The 18,004-nt window shown below is 39.7% G+C and overlaps 1 protein-coding gene across 2 annotated transcripts in view; it reads right to left on the bottom strand.

Moving 5' to 3' along the window:
• The window catches only part of AKAP6 (A-kinase anchoring protein 6), a 379,467-nt gene that overhangs the window by 102,602 nt on the left and 258,861 nt on the right, over positions 1-18,004 (bottom strand). For both annotated transcript variants that reach the window (XM_089778447.1, XM_075926957.2), the window contains exon 8: positions 7,643-7,791. In XM_089778447.1, the coding sequence (XP_089634573.1) occupies positions 7,643-7,791 (149 nt within the window). The remainder of the gene's footprint in view (positions 1-7,642; positions 7,792-18,004) is intronic.

Genomic DNA, 18,004 nt, shown 5'->3' on the forward strand with positions numbered 1-18,004 from the left:
ACTCTGGGCACTCCAAGCCAGGACTGCTTTGCAAGCGGGGCACCCAGAGAACTGTCTGTCCGGGGTGGGGGTCGGGACCCTTTAAGCACAGCCCTCGGCTAGCCTGAGACAGCATCTCCACGCTCTAAGTCCTCCTCTGATGCCCTGCCAGCACTGCTTCTGGCCATCCTCAAGCCTGGTTCAGGGTCCACGTAATGTGGACGCACTAGTTCGAATTAGCAAAACGCTAATTCGAACTAGTTTTGTAGTCTAGATCCGTTAGTTCGAATTAGCTTAGTTCGAATTAACTAATTCGAACTAAGTTAGTTCGAATTAACGTTGTAGTGTAGACGTACCCTTACTGAGCAATGGGAGCTGCAGGAGCAGTGTCTGCAGGCAAGGTCAGCATGTGGAGACCCCCTGCTCTGCTTTTCTCAAGGGCTGCAGGGACATGCCAGCCACTTCCAGGAGTGCAGGGGGATAATTACTCCAGTGATGACAGGTTAGGCATTTTAGAACTCACTACTCAAAGAATTAAATTTAAGCATAAGAGAAATGATAATTATAAAATGCACAGACCAATCAAAAACCATAAAGAGCACACTTTTCAAGCAGTTTCAAGAAGTAACAACAACCCCCCACGTATGTGTTGGGTTGGGAAATGAGAGTGCAGGACACTATGTTTGTGAGAATGACAGACACACACACAGTGTGTGAGAGTGACAAATCTGCATTGCCAAGCTCCCTCCATCCCCTTCTCTCTGTGTGGAAATAGAGTGGGGGGACACCCTGACATCAGCACCCACCTCTTCTCCCTCCCACACTCTGCACAACAATCAGGGGGAGCCCAGCGGGGTAGGTCCAAGTCATAGGGCAGGAGCAGCATGACAGTGGGTGGAGGGGCAACTGAAGTCCCAGCACTTGATTGCTTCCCGTCCAAACCAGTCAGGATCACCTGTCAGAGGCTGCAAGATCTACCTGTAGATCCCAATCTACTGGTTGGTGACCACTGCTGTAAGGTGTTCAGCTGCCCCTCTCCTGCACTGCTGTGCTGCTCCTGCCTTCTGCCTTGGAGCTGCTCCTGGGAGCAGTGCATGTGGAGGAGGGAGGAGGAGAGAGAAGGGCATAGATATCAGGATATCCCTCCCTCCCCTCATCAAGCCCCCCAAACTGTACCTCTGTTTTCTGGGAAGTGTTTGCAGCCATCTCTGTGCATCTATTGTGTTTCCTCCCTTCTACCTCAGGCCATGCTGTCTCTACACTGTGAGGCTACATTAACAGCATATTAACCCTTGAAGTTTCAACCTATTGCTAGTTCATCATTTAATAGAAAGACATTCCCTGGGAAATAGTCCACCCTCTATATTAATCACCTAAACTAAGCTTCACAGTCATCATTGATGTGTTAAATTGTTACAATACAGTCACAGTATTAAATTGTTTAAAATTGTTTAAAGTTTATTCTGCGTATGTACATACTGCCCTTTGCTGAAAAAATTTCCCCTGGAACTTAACCCCATCTATTTACATTAATTGTTATAGGGAAATTGGATTCACTTAACATCATTTTGCTTACAGTAGCATTTTTCAGGAACATGACTATAACATTGTTAGGAGTTACTGTACCATAAATATAATGTATTTACTATTGTAGTCTGAATTACCATTAATTAGTGTACCATGTCCAAGGTGATTTTGAACTTATGTAGATATAGTTAATGTGATGAGATACACACTTTTTTGAGAGGAAGGAAGGAAGGGTGGAGAAAGCATTTAGTTCTCTGTAATATTACTTCCACCAAGACAACTAAGAAAGTACTGGATAGCGCACTAGTGTTTTTTTCTGCATTATCTCTAGATCAATCCACTACATTTCACATACTCTTGCTCAATAATTTATGAGGTTGTATTTCCTGTCCTGAAAAGGTAAGCAATGGTGCTATTGTAAAGAAGAGCAGGCCATGCACAACCAAATTATTGTGGTTGGAGAACAATAGTTTCATTGGAAGTTGAAGGCTGTTGTAATTTCTCATGAGGTGTTTGACTGGACCTTTATTTTGAAGCTAATATAAACCTATAACCTTCAGGAATAAAATCCATGGTATTTAGAATGCAGTGAAACAGAATCCTTACCTAAAAACCTCAGAGAACTGCCTAGCCATTCTGCATGTTAAATACTCCATTTTTGATATTGTTTCCTCCAAAACTTATCCCAGCTCTTAAAGACTGACAGGGTAGAATGCTGGTTATTAAAGACATATATTTTACAAGGCAAGAGGCCAGATTTTTAGCTTAACTAGTATATGAATATAGCTTCATTGACTTCCCAGTGTCTTAACTGTGTACATCAGGTGAGAATCTAATTCAAGAATTAGAGATGAACTGAACCAAAATCTAGATCTAAACACTCCACTCCTTTGAAAAGTGGTATACGGTGGATATCAAAACCCATAAATGGACCAGAATTTTATTATAACTGGCAAAATTAAAGTTCTGGATCCAAACACATCTGACACTCTGGGACTTCAAAATCTGGATCTGGAATAAGGTCTAATTTTTGCTATGCAAATCTATGTTTAATTATTATGAAGTTTAGTTTACAAGTTGTCTAAAGAATGTTAACTGTTTTGATATAACTATGAATTAATCGTTAAAAATCTCTTGGATTTTAAAGATATTCTTTGTTTTAAAAAACGTAGCAGATATTACTAATTTGATAAAATTTATAAGGTAACAGGAACAAATAAAGAAGTTAACAAAATAGGATAAATGTAGGTTCAGTGATAGGTTAAGATTAAAATATAGCTGTCAACATTTCTGTTAGGTTGAATATTCCCTCTATATTCAGAATCCATTTTTTTGATACTTAGCAGGTAATTTTTCACATTGCCTGAGGCAGAATCAAGAGAAGCTTAGCTTCTGAAATACTGTATGTGTGCTGGATGTAGGAACTGCAGAAATTATTTGATTGTGCTGGATTATCCAAGTCTACTGATTACTTTTAAAAATGTAGAGCAAGTGTTTTTGGTCCAAAATATTCATCGAATAAAAGATATTCAAAGATTCCCAAGGGGAATGCAACAAGGTGTGCTAAAGAATAAATGATTAAACTTCCTTGAATATAGTTTTATGCTTAATAGACTAAAGTCATGTTTGCAATATAATGTTTTTAACAACATTAAGATATATTTTAGCTTGGTAAACATAAGGAAAGATATACAGAACTGCATGTCTTATCCCTTAAACTCTAAACATATTTCTTAAAATATGGACATCAATTTATTATTTTGAATGAAAATTCATGAGCAGCTTTCTCATGAGAAAACCAGCTCGTCTGTGCCATTAATAAATAAAAAGGAATGTGGAGCTATTTCCATCAGCCATTTTTTTCATGTCTGACACAGACCTCCAGATTGTATTATTTCTTTGATGGCACAGCTCACATGGCATTTAGAAGTACTGTAAGCATAGGAGTATGCCTGCCAAAAAAAATCTAACCAGATAACAAAATTCTTTCAAGTTTCTGGGTCATCATCTGTTAGATCTTCTTTCCATAGGCATGCTCTAGAGGAAACCAAAATTTCTGACCATAACAGCTTTACAAAATAAGATTGCTTTAAATTCTGTGCATATCTGGAGCATTGCATAATGTTCAGTCACTGCATTCAGGGCATGTCTAAACTACATACCTCTTTCGAAAGAGGGATGTAAATTAGACAGATTGAAATTGCAAATGAAGCCGGGATTTGAATTTCCTGTGCGTAATTTGCATAATGGCAGCCTCACATTCTTTCGAAAATGGGTATTTCAAAAGTGAAACTGCTGTCTAGACATGGTTCTTTTGGGGAAAAAAAAGAACCCCTTTTACGAAAGATCCTGTACTCCTCATTTTTTGCGGACATAAACTGGTCCGTCCTCATTTTTTGAGTACAGGATCTTTCAAAAAAAGGTTTTTTTTTCGAAAGACCTGCGTCTAGACAGGAGTTTCACTTTCGAAATACCCATTTTCGAAAGAACGCATAGCCGCCATTATGCAAATGAAGCACGAGAAATTCAACTCCTGGCTTCATTTGCAATTTTGATCTATTTTACATCCCTCTTTCAAAAGTGGGATGTAGTCTAGATATAGCCTCAAAGCTTGATTCTGCAGCCCTAAATACAATCTAATATGTATGGCCAGTGGACTGGAAGAAATAGTTCTGTGACCTGTGCAGTAGTTTACTAAACACAGTAAATGTGGGTCCAGACTAAGGGTGTTCAGAATCTGAACCGGTGCAAGTCTCATAATTTTGCAGCTCATCCCTACTACTCCCCTTGAGCTCTTCCTATGCAGTTGGTGACCATCGTTCTACTGCAACAGATCCCAATTCTGTTATCCTTTATTCTCCCTGAAGCCATTCCTATGCAGACATAAATTGGTCCCTACTCATTTTCATTGAAACTATCCCTATTCTGCAGACATGTCCTAATCCCTTGTACTCCTACCTCAGGGTATGTCTACACTACCCCGCTAGTTCGAACTAGCGGGGTAATGTAGGCATACCGCACTTGCAAATGAAGCCCGGGATTTGAATTTCCCGGGCTTCATTTGCATAAGCGGGGAGCCGCCATTTTTAAAACCCCGCTGGTTCAAACCCCGTGCAGCACGGCTACACGGGGCTCGAACTAGGTAGTTCGGACTAGGATTCCTATTCTGAACTACCAGTACACCTCGTTCCACTAGGAATCCTAGTCCGAACTACCTAGTTCAAGCCCCGTGTAGCCGCGCTGCACGGGGTTCGAACCAGCGGGGTTTTAAAAATGGCGGCTCCCCGCTTATGCAAATGAAGCCCGGGAAATTCAAATCCCGGGCTTCATTTGCAAGTGCGGTATGCCTACATTACCCTCCTAGTTCGAACTAGGAGGGTAGTGTAGACATACCCTCAGAGATTGTCTATTGTGCAGACACAGCCTTACTGGTCTCATTTTATCCATCTCTTCTCTGCACTTAAATCTATTTCTCATCTATTCCCACTGTAAATGTATCTTCCTTTCACTATATCCTGATTCTTACCTTTTTCCCACTGTAGGTATTTCCTCCTGAACAGCTACAAAGGGCCATCCATCAGATCTCTAATTCATGGGCATTCTCATATTACTCCTCAACATTTTGATATCTAATTAGTTGCTTTACATCCAAAAGCTAGTATGTTGACCAGATGTCCTGATTTTATAGGGACAGTGCCAATATTTTGTACTTTAGCTTACATAGGTGCCTATCATCTTTCACTCCCAACCGTTTTTTGTCTGGTCACCCTAAAAGCCAGCTATTCAGAGTTTTCAATAGGTCTTAAATTGTCAAAAGGATGCAAAGGATTCCAGAACTTCCAGACCTCTTCTTGAGTCTATAGATACAAGACATGAAGCCTGAATTCCTGCTTAACATCCAATACATGGTATAGCTGTCTGGAAAAAGGATTGGTGAGCAAGAGGTATTGTTAAATACAGTGGGTTTGGGAGAAGTTACCTTATGCTTTTTGGGCTCACTGGCATACTGAGGTCTCTGCGTCATGGAATTTAACAGCACAGTGAAAAGAAAGCTTTTTAAGAATCTACAACAGAATTTTAATTATTTCCTTCATTTTTGTATGTACAGAAAGTCATTGCTTGGAGAAAACAAGTGTGGTCCTGCTGATCTGAGGTGCTGTGCCTCCAGAACTTTCTTCTCCAGTGTTGAGGACCGAGTAACTCGACGTTATTATTTATCCTCTCAAAAGATACACAAGCCTTGTAGACTTTTCTCTATTATACAGAAAGAAGACTTTTTTAGGAAATGGATGTGGGCTAATCAGATAGAATTAGTGGGATCTTGATTACAAAGGCAGAATCCTGCTTACTTCCATACCTAGTGCCAACCATAAAAACAATTTGTGCAGAACTGTTGTGCAATGATTTTTGTGACCTGAGAGTCAAATATTTAAAAAACGACTCTTTATCTTGTAGCTGCAATCAAATGGGGGCAGAATATAAGGATCAGATTTTCCACAGGGCATGAGGAATTTAGCCACTCAAGATGGATGTCAGTGAAGGTTGGCACTCTTTGTTCTTTAGGCCCCTTTGAACATCCAAATCTAAATTTCTAAATAGCCGATTTATGGCTTTCAAGCAAGAGGTTAAACATCTAAAATGTCATTTGCATGTGCAATTTTGTCATTTATATGTGCAATGCTTGCCACTGATACTATGATAAGATACTATGTTTAGGACCATACATTAGAGATGTGTTGCATGACCCTTTGAAAGTTAGTCCTGACAAAGCTGCACCAGTGCATCTGAGGATAGTAACTAGAATGCTTGTAGTAGGTAGATCAGCCATGGACCTAAATATCACTAAAGGGGAGGGAAATATTCAGAGCATAGGGATAGGGCATTTTTCCTCTTACATCAGTGGAAGTTTGGAACAAATCCTTATGTAGACTGTTCAAGGGACAGTGTCTACATGGGGAATGAGAGAAAATGCAAACTCTGTATATATCTACAGTAGAAAGAACTGGGGAAGAGATTATGTGCAGGGAATCAGACTGAGATGACCAACTTATTAGATACAGAAATCTCAACAGACAACAGCTAAAGTAATAGTTATAGCACTTTCTGGGAAACAGTTCTCCCAAATTGATGCTATTTGGGATGTAACAGAGACCTTTTGATTTTTTTTTCAAGAATAACCAAAAAGAGACAAAGAAAGAGCATGTGGCTGGGGTAGAACAGTCTGGTGATCAGAGCAGCCCACTGGGAAATGAGAAACCCAATTCAACTCCTTCATCTGCCTAATCAATGGCAGTCTCTCTTAATCTCACCTGTTGGCATTGTTCCAGTTTGTATAAATAAGCAAATATTGATTGCATAAATCAGAACAAGTGCCCTGACATTAAACTGGTTTGGGAACTCACTCAGAATGTGGAGAAGTGGGGAATTGAACTTGGATTGCTCACAGGGCCTTAACCACCAAGCTATTCTGGAGTGGGTTTCTTGCTTGATATCATATTGACCAAAAATTCCATTCTAGATCTGCAAAATCTTCCTGTCAAAACAGCTGTATTTCCACTAAAAGTTCTGGTTTTGCCTAATTGGCTATCAATTTTGGATGAAACAACATTTAATCAAGTATTTCCTGGAGAATTCTTGTGCCTACAGCATTCAGTCTGTATGGCACTGGGCCATATTTAAACCAGGAATTTAGAAATGAAAGGCTTCACGTTTACCAACCTATTCTCAAGTAAAATGATCTCTAAGGAAGTCTGGTATAAAAAGATACTGACATGTGATGGAAGTCTTTGGAAAAAACATAGTAGGAAACCTGAAAGCCTCAGAAGAAATTAATAAAGAGAAAGAAAGCCTGGATACTAAAGGCTGAAATTTAAGGATGGACAAAATTTCTCATGGAGATAATGGACTGCTATTAGGAAAAAGAAGTTTGGTAGTCCTGGGAGTGAAGCAATTAACGTAGATAAAAATGATCCATTAATTTTTGCAGTAATTAATATGACAATAAATATACATAGTGTGTTTCCTTGTCTCTTGGTTAAGGAAAAATATCCTGGCTAGCAGTAAAAAAAAAAAAAAAAATCATGTAAAGAAAGTACAGATCAGAGAGAATAAAACAACAAAAAGAATAGTTTCCTACCCATTACTTCCCACTGTGTGAACTTTTGACATATCAGCAAACTCTTCCTTTCGCTTGCTACTGCTGTTGTACTGTTCACTATACAGCTTTAAGGACATCTGTTCAACAGCATCTCTTTGTGCTTCCAGATAGCATAGCTGAACCTCAGCCTAGAAAAAGGAAACAAAGAGGAAAATATTTTTTTCTGTACAGAAGGAATGCATTTAAAATGACTACTTTGGGACCAGACCAAACATTTTAACCAAGAGGAATATTCACACCATCATTTCTTTCTTCTCATGATACTTACTGGGCTGGTCCTATAAGTGAGATCATAGTACAGTATATTATTTAGTGTTACAAGTGGACCATTTAAATTCTTATCAACTTATGTCCCATGAGATGTATCCTCAACAAGATGTTTAATAAAAATGTGCGTGTGAGCGAGCAAGATATATGATATATTAGAAATATAGTACAAAAAAGAGCAGAATCATATATAAAGTAAAACTTCTTGCATATTTCAGAAGCTCATCTTCAACTTTTGCTAACAAATTGAGGAGGTTTCAGGGTTAATTATACTCGCATTGTTTTGTTAAATTAATAACTGTAAATTTTAAAAAAGGGCTTGGTATCGTTCATATACTATTTCCCCCATCTAGTTTCCAATTATTACTCAGCAATCTTGATAGTGAGGAAGAGGCACAATAAATTATATATGCTGCTTTCCATCAATCTATGTGCTTAGCCAAAAGACTGTTGAATAATTTTTGGCATCAAAACTTTTTGAATAGATGCTTTATTTATTGCAGCTGTGGTGATCAGCTGGATTCTGGAAGTCAGAGCACCAGATGACATGGGAATAAACTTTGCTTTTTGCTATGCTTGCCCCTGGGTAGCAGAGAGGAGAACAGAAGGAAGGATCAGTTTAAAAGCACTTTGGGGCCAATATGCTCTTGTTTTCCTTTCGTAAGGATGCACTAAAATAAAAAAAATACGGATATTACCAATTCTGACAAGCTTTAAAAATGTCACTTTGTAGCTTAATTTTATATTCCCACTAGTAATAGCATGCTGAGTCAATCATTTGATAGGGCAGCATGATGAATGCACTAGCATAGAGGAAACTTTGGTTTGGATATGATCTTCACACTCCAAGCAGCAGTGGAAAGAAATATTTGCTTTCTGCTCAGAGGATAACAGAGCCTCCTGTTTATGACAACAGCCATTTGTGATGTAAAGAAAAAGTGCCAAGATGAAAATACTAAAAGAGGGAAAATTTCCAAAGCCCAGAGAGAGCTTATGAGCCATGTTTGGACTTGAAAAAAATAAGAGTGCCAGCAACATATGATTGAAAGAAGTGTTAGCATTATACTTGATGTTTATGAGTATAAATTTGGATATGGATTTTGCCTTCTTTGAAGAAATTTTATTATTAAAGAAAAATACGTTTAAAAGTATGTATAAACAGTATGCACAATACATAACTTTCCTTACTGATTTCATTATGCAATAAAGTGCTGTAGTCCAAGTATTCACAGATGTACGATCTTTCTTGAAGAGGGTTGACGTGGTTCTGCCAATCTTTCAGTCCTTAAAATATTTTTGTTTAGTATCACTGAACAAGTTTATAGTAGGCTGTATGCAGTGCTTTTTTTGTTGGAAAAAAAACGTGCTGGTACTCCAGGGGAAAAGTTGTTGAGCTCTGACTGGAGGTGCCGGTACTGCGTCTGGAGGTGCCAGTACTGTGTACTGGGCAATACCATCACCAAAAAAGGGGACAATTGCACAGGGGCCTGGCATTTCAAAGGGGCCCAAACTCCTAGTCACTGCCACTACTACTGCCACAGTGGTGGCAACTGGAGTCCTGGGCCCCTTTGAATTGCCACAGGAACGCTGCTCTGTCACTCCACGAGGCTTTGAGGATTTGGGGGGAGGTGCCCGGCAGTGCTAAGGACTGACTGCCCTTGGCCACATCCCTTCCACTTGAAACTCCTCCCCTTTCAGGGGTAGGGAGTCAGGCTGCCCTACATTTTACCCCTGGGCCCACAGTGGCTGTCAGTTCTAGTGCTAAGCACCCATTTATTGTCACAAGAGTACTCTTCAGCTTAACAACGTGTCATCTGTGTAGCCATTTATACTTTTAAAAATAAACTAAAATTCAAAAAACAAGGCAGTAGATACACTGTACAAGTATAGAAACAATGTAACATGAATTAATTATGGAAGTTACATATATTTACCAATGAAAAGGCAATTTCTGAACATGTGAAATTATTAAGATATTCCTGTCAAATATATCTAATCTCATCTGGTTTTTACAAGATAACCTAAGTTGGGACTAGTCTTCTACTTTGATGAATCCCTTGAAGGAAAAGGAAATTATGGAACACAGACTGCAGTTTGCAGACCTGAGAAAAGAAAAGCAACAGAGAAAGCAGATTTCCCTTTAGCTTAACAAATAGCTTCCTTCTGTGGGTTACCGAGGTTCCAGGTTCAATCTCTTTCTGGAGTGGATTCCTCAGTCACAACCATAATCTTTCATTTGATGTTTACTCACTTTGATGCCTTTATGTATTCTGCGCTGTTCACATCAGGCTTTACAGTTTTCATTTATTCTTGCCAGAAAGCACTTATTCATTAGCTGTTTTTATTTTAGTTATGGTTGAGGTGGCACTTTCATTCTAAACCTCTATTCTGAGTGGTTGATAATTTTCCAAAACAATAACCTTATGAAATAAAATTTCCCATGTTTGTTTTCAGCCTAGAGCTGAATTCTTTTCGCAAGTTTAAAGAAAATAATTTTGCCTGTTTTGAGGACATAGTTGCATATGAAGATGCCTTTTCAACTTAGGAAAAATAACTACTTTTCTTGTTTTCATTAATTAAAATTATTTAAATTACTCATACGCCTTCCCCACATAAAGCCCTAAAAATCCCCATGATTAAATTTTCACATGTACCCTAAAATCTGACAACTTCTATATATGTATTAAGAGAGAGTCTCTTAATGAACACATGATTATTTCCAAAGACACAATATAGTGTCATACTAGTTTTCCTAATATTTTAGGTATACACACATAACTTTTTTAAAAAACAGTTTTCTATATATTTTAAGAGAAAAAATGGGAGAGGGGATAAAAGAAACTTACTTGCTTCCCAGCTTTGAAATTCTGCTAACTTGCAAAAATAAGGCAATAGTATGTGGAAACTCCTACCTGTAAATCTTAGAAGATGTACAGCTGGGAAAGTGATTGGTAAAGGTCTTGGACTGGCCTTTGAACGCCTTACAAAATGCACTGCAGGCTCTCAATTTCTTTTCAGCTTACAGTGATCAAGTCATGCTATACCTTCAGTATACTTTTCCTCATATAACTAAGTTAAATGCACACACACAGAGGTAACACAGCCTCTCTTAGCTATACATTGAGCTTACTAATAAATTCTGTACAAAATATAACTCATAATGTGGAGTAGGCTATCCTCAGAGATGCAAACACTGTACTTCAAAAACAAGAGACTGTTTTCTTATCATCCCTGCCCCATCTCTCTTCCCAATATTATTATTAAGTATTAGTATTAATAATAAGCAGCAGCACTCATCAGGGATATGCCTAAATGTTTTTTGCAGAATTCAGTAGCTCCCTATCTTGATACACAGAGATGAAAATAGTAAGGGACAACTGACAACCCTAATCCTCAGCCAGATTCAGCACTCCTCAGGACCTAGCACACCCCACCATAAGTGTGCGGAGGGTGACCCAGAGTAGGGACTTTGCCACACGAGACCACAGGGTCAGACCTCAGCACGAGAAAGTTACCACAGTCTGGAAAGGCCAACCTATAACATGGTCTCACCTTATAATATGAGCCCAAAGCTAATCAGCAATATTGAAGATGTTTTATTTCTGGGAACCATTCATTTTATTCTCCTGACTGCAATGGAAATAGATTACAAGTTGTGATGTGTAAACAGTTCTAACCAAGTACCTCAGGGTATGTCTACACTACCACCCTAGTTCGAACTAGGGTGGTAATGTAGGCAACCAGAGTTGCAAATGAAGCCCGGGATTTGAATTTCCCGGGCTTCATTTGCATATAGCTGGGCGCCGCCATTTTTAAATGTCCGCTAGTGCGGACTCCGTGCCGCGCGGCTACACACGGCACGGACTTGGTAGTTTGCACTAGGCTTCCTATTCTGAACTACCGTTACTCCTCGTGAAACGCCTGGTATAGCCGCGTGGCACGGAGTCCGCACTAGCGGACATTTAAAAATGGCGGCGCCCGGCTATATGCAAATGAAGCCCAGGAAATTTAAATCCCGGGCTTCATTTGCAACTCCGGTTGCCTATATTACCACCCTAGTTCGAACTAGGATGGTAGTGTAGACATATCCTCAGCAGTTAGGTACTAAGTTTGTTCCTACTTAATTCACTGTGGCTTGAAAGTGCTGTTAGGAAAGCAAAAATCTACCTGATCCTCTGCCAGTTGGCCCTTGGGAGAAAAACTTCCTGCATATCCCCCAAACCAGTGATTGGGTAGATCTGCAGTATTTGTCAGGCTGGATTCCCATCCCTAGGTCAGGGTGGGTAGGATGGGGCTGCTGAAATGAAGCCGCAAGGAGCTCCACTTGGTTCCTGCACCAGGTAAATTCTGGGAGCTGGAGAATGAGAGCCAGTAGGCATCCCTCTTTCCCTAGTTGGCTAGTAGATGCCAGAGACTCCCAGGGAGAGAAGCTACCTATTGCTCCTTAGGTTTAGTCTCCCTCCCTTGTTGCTGCAACTGTTCCCCTTTACCACCAGAGCCATCAAGTTCTCCAACTCGTTGAGGTAGGTGGGTAGCATAGGCATGCATGATTTCTAAAGCCTCATAGAAAAGTAGAATTATTTCTCTGCATCCCTGTAAAAGTACAATAATCCCCAATGGGATAATTTACCCCACAAAGTCACATCCATGTTAAGACTTGAGAGACTTCTGCAGATAGCGAACCAATAGGTGGTTCAGCAGCACTGCTATCTAAGTTATCAAAGGGAGGAGGCTAAAGACCCAGTTTGGAGGCTTGTGACTACAGTTCTACTTACCTGCTCCTACTCAGCTGGTGAGCAGTGGACTATGGCAGTATAGTACAAGTCATGGAGATATAAAGGGAAAAGGGAAGAGGAGACAAAGTACTGATAGTAAAAGTAAGAGAGGACATGAACAGTGTGGCTGAGGGGAAATACGAGGATGAAAGCATGGAACAGAAGGCTGAAGAAAGGAAAAGGAGAAAAGGGTAGCAGCCAAATGGGGAAAAGGAAAAAGAGAGGAAAGGTAAAAGAAAACAGGTATCTATTATTCTCTTCCCCACAAGCACTCTGATCACAAACCTTCTTGTGCTGGTCACCTTAATTCACATTAAAACCCTAGCCTGTGAACCCCACTTCTTCACACGACTACTGTTTCAGATTTTTACCTTGAAAATATGATCCCCCAAGAAGTCAACTATTATTAAGGATAGCTGCTGTCTTCAGTTACTGTAAACATTTTCAGCAACTCAAACTCAGGTAGCCCAGAGCTTGAAATGGATCCTCCTGATTTTTTTTCTGTATGAATTCATCTATCACACTGTTGTACTTAAAGGGGTTTTTATTCCACTTTATGTTCTACTGATATCATTGCAAATCCAGAGAGGCTTTGAAGACCTCAGGTAGCTATTGATCAGTTTAAGTTTCAAAAAGCTATAATCTGCAGGAGGCTCAGTGAAAAGTCACAGTCCAGAAAACGTGCAGTACAACATAGAAGTCTGAGTAAATCTGTGGCAGTCTATTATTAAAAGTACGATTTTTTTGAGTTGATAAAGGTATAGTTTTGTAGAATTTCAGCATGGTGCTGGAGCTTCATTGTTACCTACTAGTCCAAGTCAGAATGATTTCTTGTTTTAGTTCTCAGCAGATCTGGAGAAATTAAACCATTTTACTATTTTTAGGTTGGCCTACAAAACAATTTTTTGCTCCTGCTTCAGACTCCAAATATACCACTGTACACAAGGCCAGAGTGAGAATTCTGAGAACGGTTAGCATGGTGATCCTTTGGTATTGCCCTGAATATCGCTGACAAATTGATTGTAAAACGGGGTTCATGGGAAAGAATATTTTGGTCCCCTTTGCCTGGATTCCTGCTACAGAAGAGGGCACAGCAGCTGCTTGTGCCTGGGGATGAGTATGTGTGTGGGAAACCGAGGTTGATATCTGTGAAAAATTGAAAATATTTAACAAAAATGGCAATGAACAACAAGGTGTGGTTTTGAGAGCTGCTAGGTGTCCTGGTAGAGGAGGGTTCAGTCTTCCATCTGGTGAGTTTTAGGTTTCCTAAAGCACTTTAAAAACATTAAGTACTAAATTGTCAGAAAAGCCTGAGAGGCAGAGAAGTATTACTACCCCTGCATGCCTTGACTAACTTTACCTAACCCTGTCTGAACATTTTGGTTTTTGACCAAAACCACAGAGGGAGTCAGGGTCAAAACTCGGATTAACCTCTTACTCTCAGTCACACACTGTTGAGATGATCTCCTTGTGGTCAGAGGTCACTCAGCTGCAGGCTTCCTATAGCAGGCATCTTGCGATGGCCACATTTAGCAGCGGGCTGAATAGCATTACAACATACCGTTGTGAATTAAACTGGCGTGTGCTCCAAAATCAAGAGAGGCAAAGCTCTGATTTTTCTGAAACCCCCTAGATCAGCTCTGTAGGTAGTGATGGGATTGTGAATAATTTTGGCATCTTCAGGAAAACTCAGCATACAGCTTACAACCCTAGCAATCAGGGTTAAGTTGGTTTATATTTTCAAGGCTATTGTCACAAAGAAAAAAAGCTTGAAACTTAGTTTTTAAAAAAGTAAAGATTTTCCAAATAAAGAGAGGCGGCCTTGGCTTCAGCTTTTGCAGGCCCTCAAAGACTGGCTCAGCATGTCAACAGTAAGTGCTCTCTACTATAAAGGTTACAATGTAACATAAATGGTAATCAGTGACAATACAAATCAATGAAAATACATTTAATTTCTTGTTAGACCTACTTGTTTGAGTGACCTTATTCGGTAGCGGAGAAAGACAAGATACTGGATAATGGCTGTTAGAGTGTGAGGGGGTGGGGAAGGACATAGTGAGGTTATATTGTATAAAAGCTTGAAGTGGCTATGGAGCTACCAGACTCACTCAGCCTTTACCTGGCTCTAGTGTTCTGCTGTCAAGGGAAGTTTGCAATAAAGGGTTGTGCTAGGATAAATATCACCAAATTGGGTCATTATTGGGCATTGCTATACTATATATGCATTTCAAGAAATATTTAAAATGTAAATATTTCACTTGTTCTCTGAAATTACTTTTAATTTTAAATATGTCATTAGTGAATAATGTCATTACTTTATCTCGTAATATTTTTGGTGCATTGAGATTTTGTACAAATTTGTTCTAACAAAAAGGAACTAAATAAAAATGCAACTACTACAGGTTGAATAGCTCTAGTCCAGCACCCTTGGGATATGGACAATGCTGAAACAGAGAATTTGCTGAACCATGGGAGTTCGGTATTGTCTAGCAACATTACCAACACTTCCACTGCTTACTGGGCTCTTAGAATAAATTTTGGTGTAAATTAGAGCTAAATAACAGAGCACTGTGTCGGGACTGGTGGCTGTAAACAAACCTTATGGAACTGCAGGAAACTTGGCAACACCCATGATAAATGGACATCCAGCTAACTAAAATCACGCTGAACTAGAGAGTTTCCTATACTTAGATGATGCTATATGATAGAAAAAATACAAAATGTTGTCTATTTGGAAAAGCATAGTACATGGTAATTATTTTAAATTATATAAAAACATTCAAGCTGTTATGTTTTTCAAATATTTCAGACAAATATAAAATACTTCACTTGTCACATTTTTAAATTGCAAAGGCTGTATGGTGTTACAATCCATTCTATAACTGCACATACTCAAGGTAAGCTCTTGTGCCTGCACTGTGTTCCATTGAGGAGATTCCCAAACCTGCACCGTCCTTTGTGGGAGATGAATCTGCGGAATTGTCCCGGATTGAAGTGTCATTAGAGAAGGTTTTGGAACAAATAGAAAAACTTAACGTTAACAAATCACCGGGACCGGATGGCATTCACCCAAGGGTTCTAAAAGAACTCAAATGGGAAATTGCAGAACTGTTAACTGTGGTTTGTAATCTAGCCTTTAAATCGGCTTCTGTACCCACTGACTGGAAGGTAGTTAATGTGACACCAATATTTAAAAAGGGCTCTAGAGGCGATCACGGCAATTACAGACCGCTAAGTCTAACGTCGGTACCGGGCAAATTAGTCAAAACAACAGTTAAGAATAAAATTGTTAGGCATGTAGAAGAACATAATTTGTTGGGCAAAAGTCAACATGGTTTCTGTAAAGGGAAATCATGTCTTACTAATCTATTCAAGTTCTTTGAAGGGGTTAACAAACATGTGGACGAGGGGCATTCAGTAGATATAGTAAACTTAGATTTTCAGAAAGTCTTTGACAAAGTCCCTCACTAAAGGCTCTTGTGTAAATTACATTGTCATGGGATAAGAGGGAAGATCCTTTCATGGATTGAAAAGTGGTTAAAAGACAGGAAACAAAGGTAGGAATAAATGGTAAATTTTCAGAATGGAGAGGGGTAACTAGTGGTGTCCACCAAGGGTCAGTCCTGGGACCAATCCTATTCAACTTATTCATAAATGATCTAGAGAAAGGGGCAAGCAGTGAGGTAGTAAAGTTTGTGGATAATACTAAACTGTTCAAGATAGTCAGGATAGAAGCAGACTGTGAAGAACTTCAAAAAGATCTCACAAAACTAAGTGATTGGGCTACAAGATGGCAAATGAAGTTTAATGTGGATAAGTGTAAAGTAATGCACGTTGGAAAAAATAACCCCAACTATACATATAGCATGATATGGGCTAATTTGGCTATGACAAATCAGGAAAGAGATCTTGGAGTTATTGTGGATAGTTCTTTGAAAATGTCCACACAGTGTGCTGCGACGGTCAAAAAGGCAAATAGGATGCTAGGAATTATTAAGAAAGGGATAGAAAATAAGACACAGAATGTCTTACTGCCCCTGTATAGAACTATGGTACGCCCACATCTTCAATACTGTGTAGAGATGTGGTCTCTTCACCTCAAAAAAGATATTTTGGCCTTGGAAAGGGTTCAGAAAAGAGCACCTAAAATGATCAGGGGTTCGGAACAGGTGCCATATGAGGAGAGGCTACAGTGATTGGGACTTTTCAGTTTAGAAAAGAGGAGACTGAGGAGGGATATGATAGAGGTATGTAAAATCAGGAGTGGTGTGGAGAGGGTGAATAAAGAAAAGTTATTCATTAGTTCCCATAATAGAAGAACTAGAGGACATCAAATGAAATTAATGGGTAGCAGGTTTAAAACTAATAAGCGAAAGTTCTTCTTCACACAGTACATAGTCAACCTGTGGAACTCCTTGCCAGAGGAGGCTGTGAAGGCTAGAACTATAACAGAGTTTAAAGAGAAGCCAGATAAATTCATGGAGGTTAGGTCCATAAAAGGCTATTAGCCAGGGGGTAGGAATGGTGTCCCTGGCCTCTGTTTGTCTGAGGCTGGAGATGGATGGCACGAAACAAATCGCTTGATCATTGTCTTCGGTCCACCCCCTCCGGGGCACCTGGTGCTGGCCACTGTCAACAGACAGACTACTGGGCTAAATGGATCTTTGGTCTGACTCAGTATGGTCATTCTTATGTTCTTATGACCTTGGCAAGGTTCAGCATGGATTGTAGAATCATGACCTAAACTGTATACTGACCTAGGTAGTGACAGGGGCACATCTTTACTTGCCACACTGGAGATAAATATTCTGGCATTCGATTTAGTATAGATCCATAAATTGAATACTGAGGGCAACTCTGGTCAGTGTCTGTACTCCTCGCTGTCATGAGGTGTAAGGAAAATTGAAGGGGTTGTTTGTTCCTGTCGCCTGTAGGGGTCAATTGCGGAAGAACTCGGTACGTGTGAAGTATAGGGGTGGTGAGGCCTGCTTCCCCCCCCCCCCCCCGCTTTCACATTTCCCTGCCCCTTCCCTACTACTGATGAGCCAGAAGCAAGCCTCTAGGAACATACGGCATTGTAGCAAGAACGAATTGTAGATAAGGACAGGAACATACCAATCTTGTTTACCTAAATGTACTGATCATGTAAACAAAGTTAAAGGAAAAGCAGTACAGCTGAGCCATACTGTAACAAGCAATGAGTAACCCCTGGAAATTTCCAAACGGCCACAAACTAGGTAGAGACACAGTATTTAAAGCTGCATCAGAGCACAGCAATTTGGGCCTCAATGATGGGTTT

This window comes from Pelodiscus sinensis, chromosome 5 (genome assembly GCF_052426305.1).
Source record: "Pelodiscus sinensis isolate ZL-2025 chromosome 5, ASM5242630v1, whole genome shotgun sequence".
Lineage (NCBI taxonomy): Eukaryota > Metazoa > Chordata > Testudines > Trionychidae > Pelodiscus > Pelodiscus sinensis.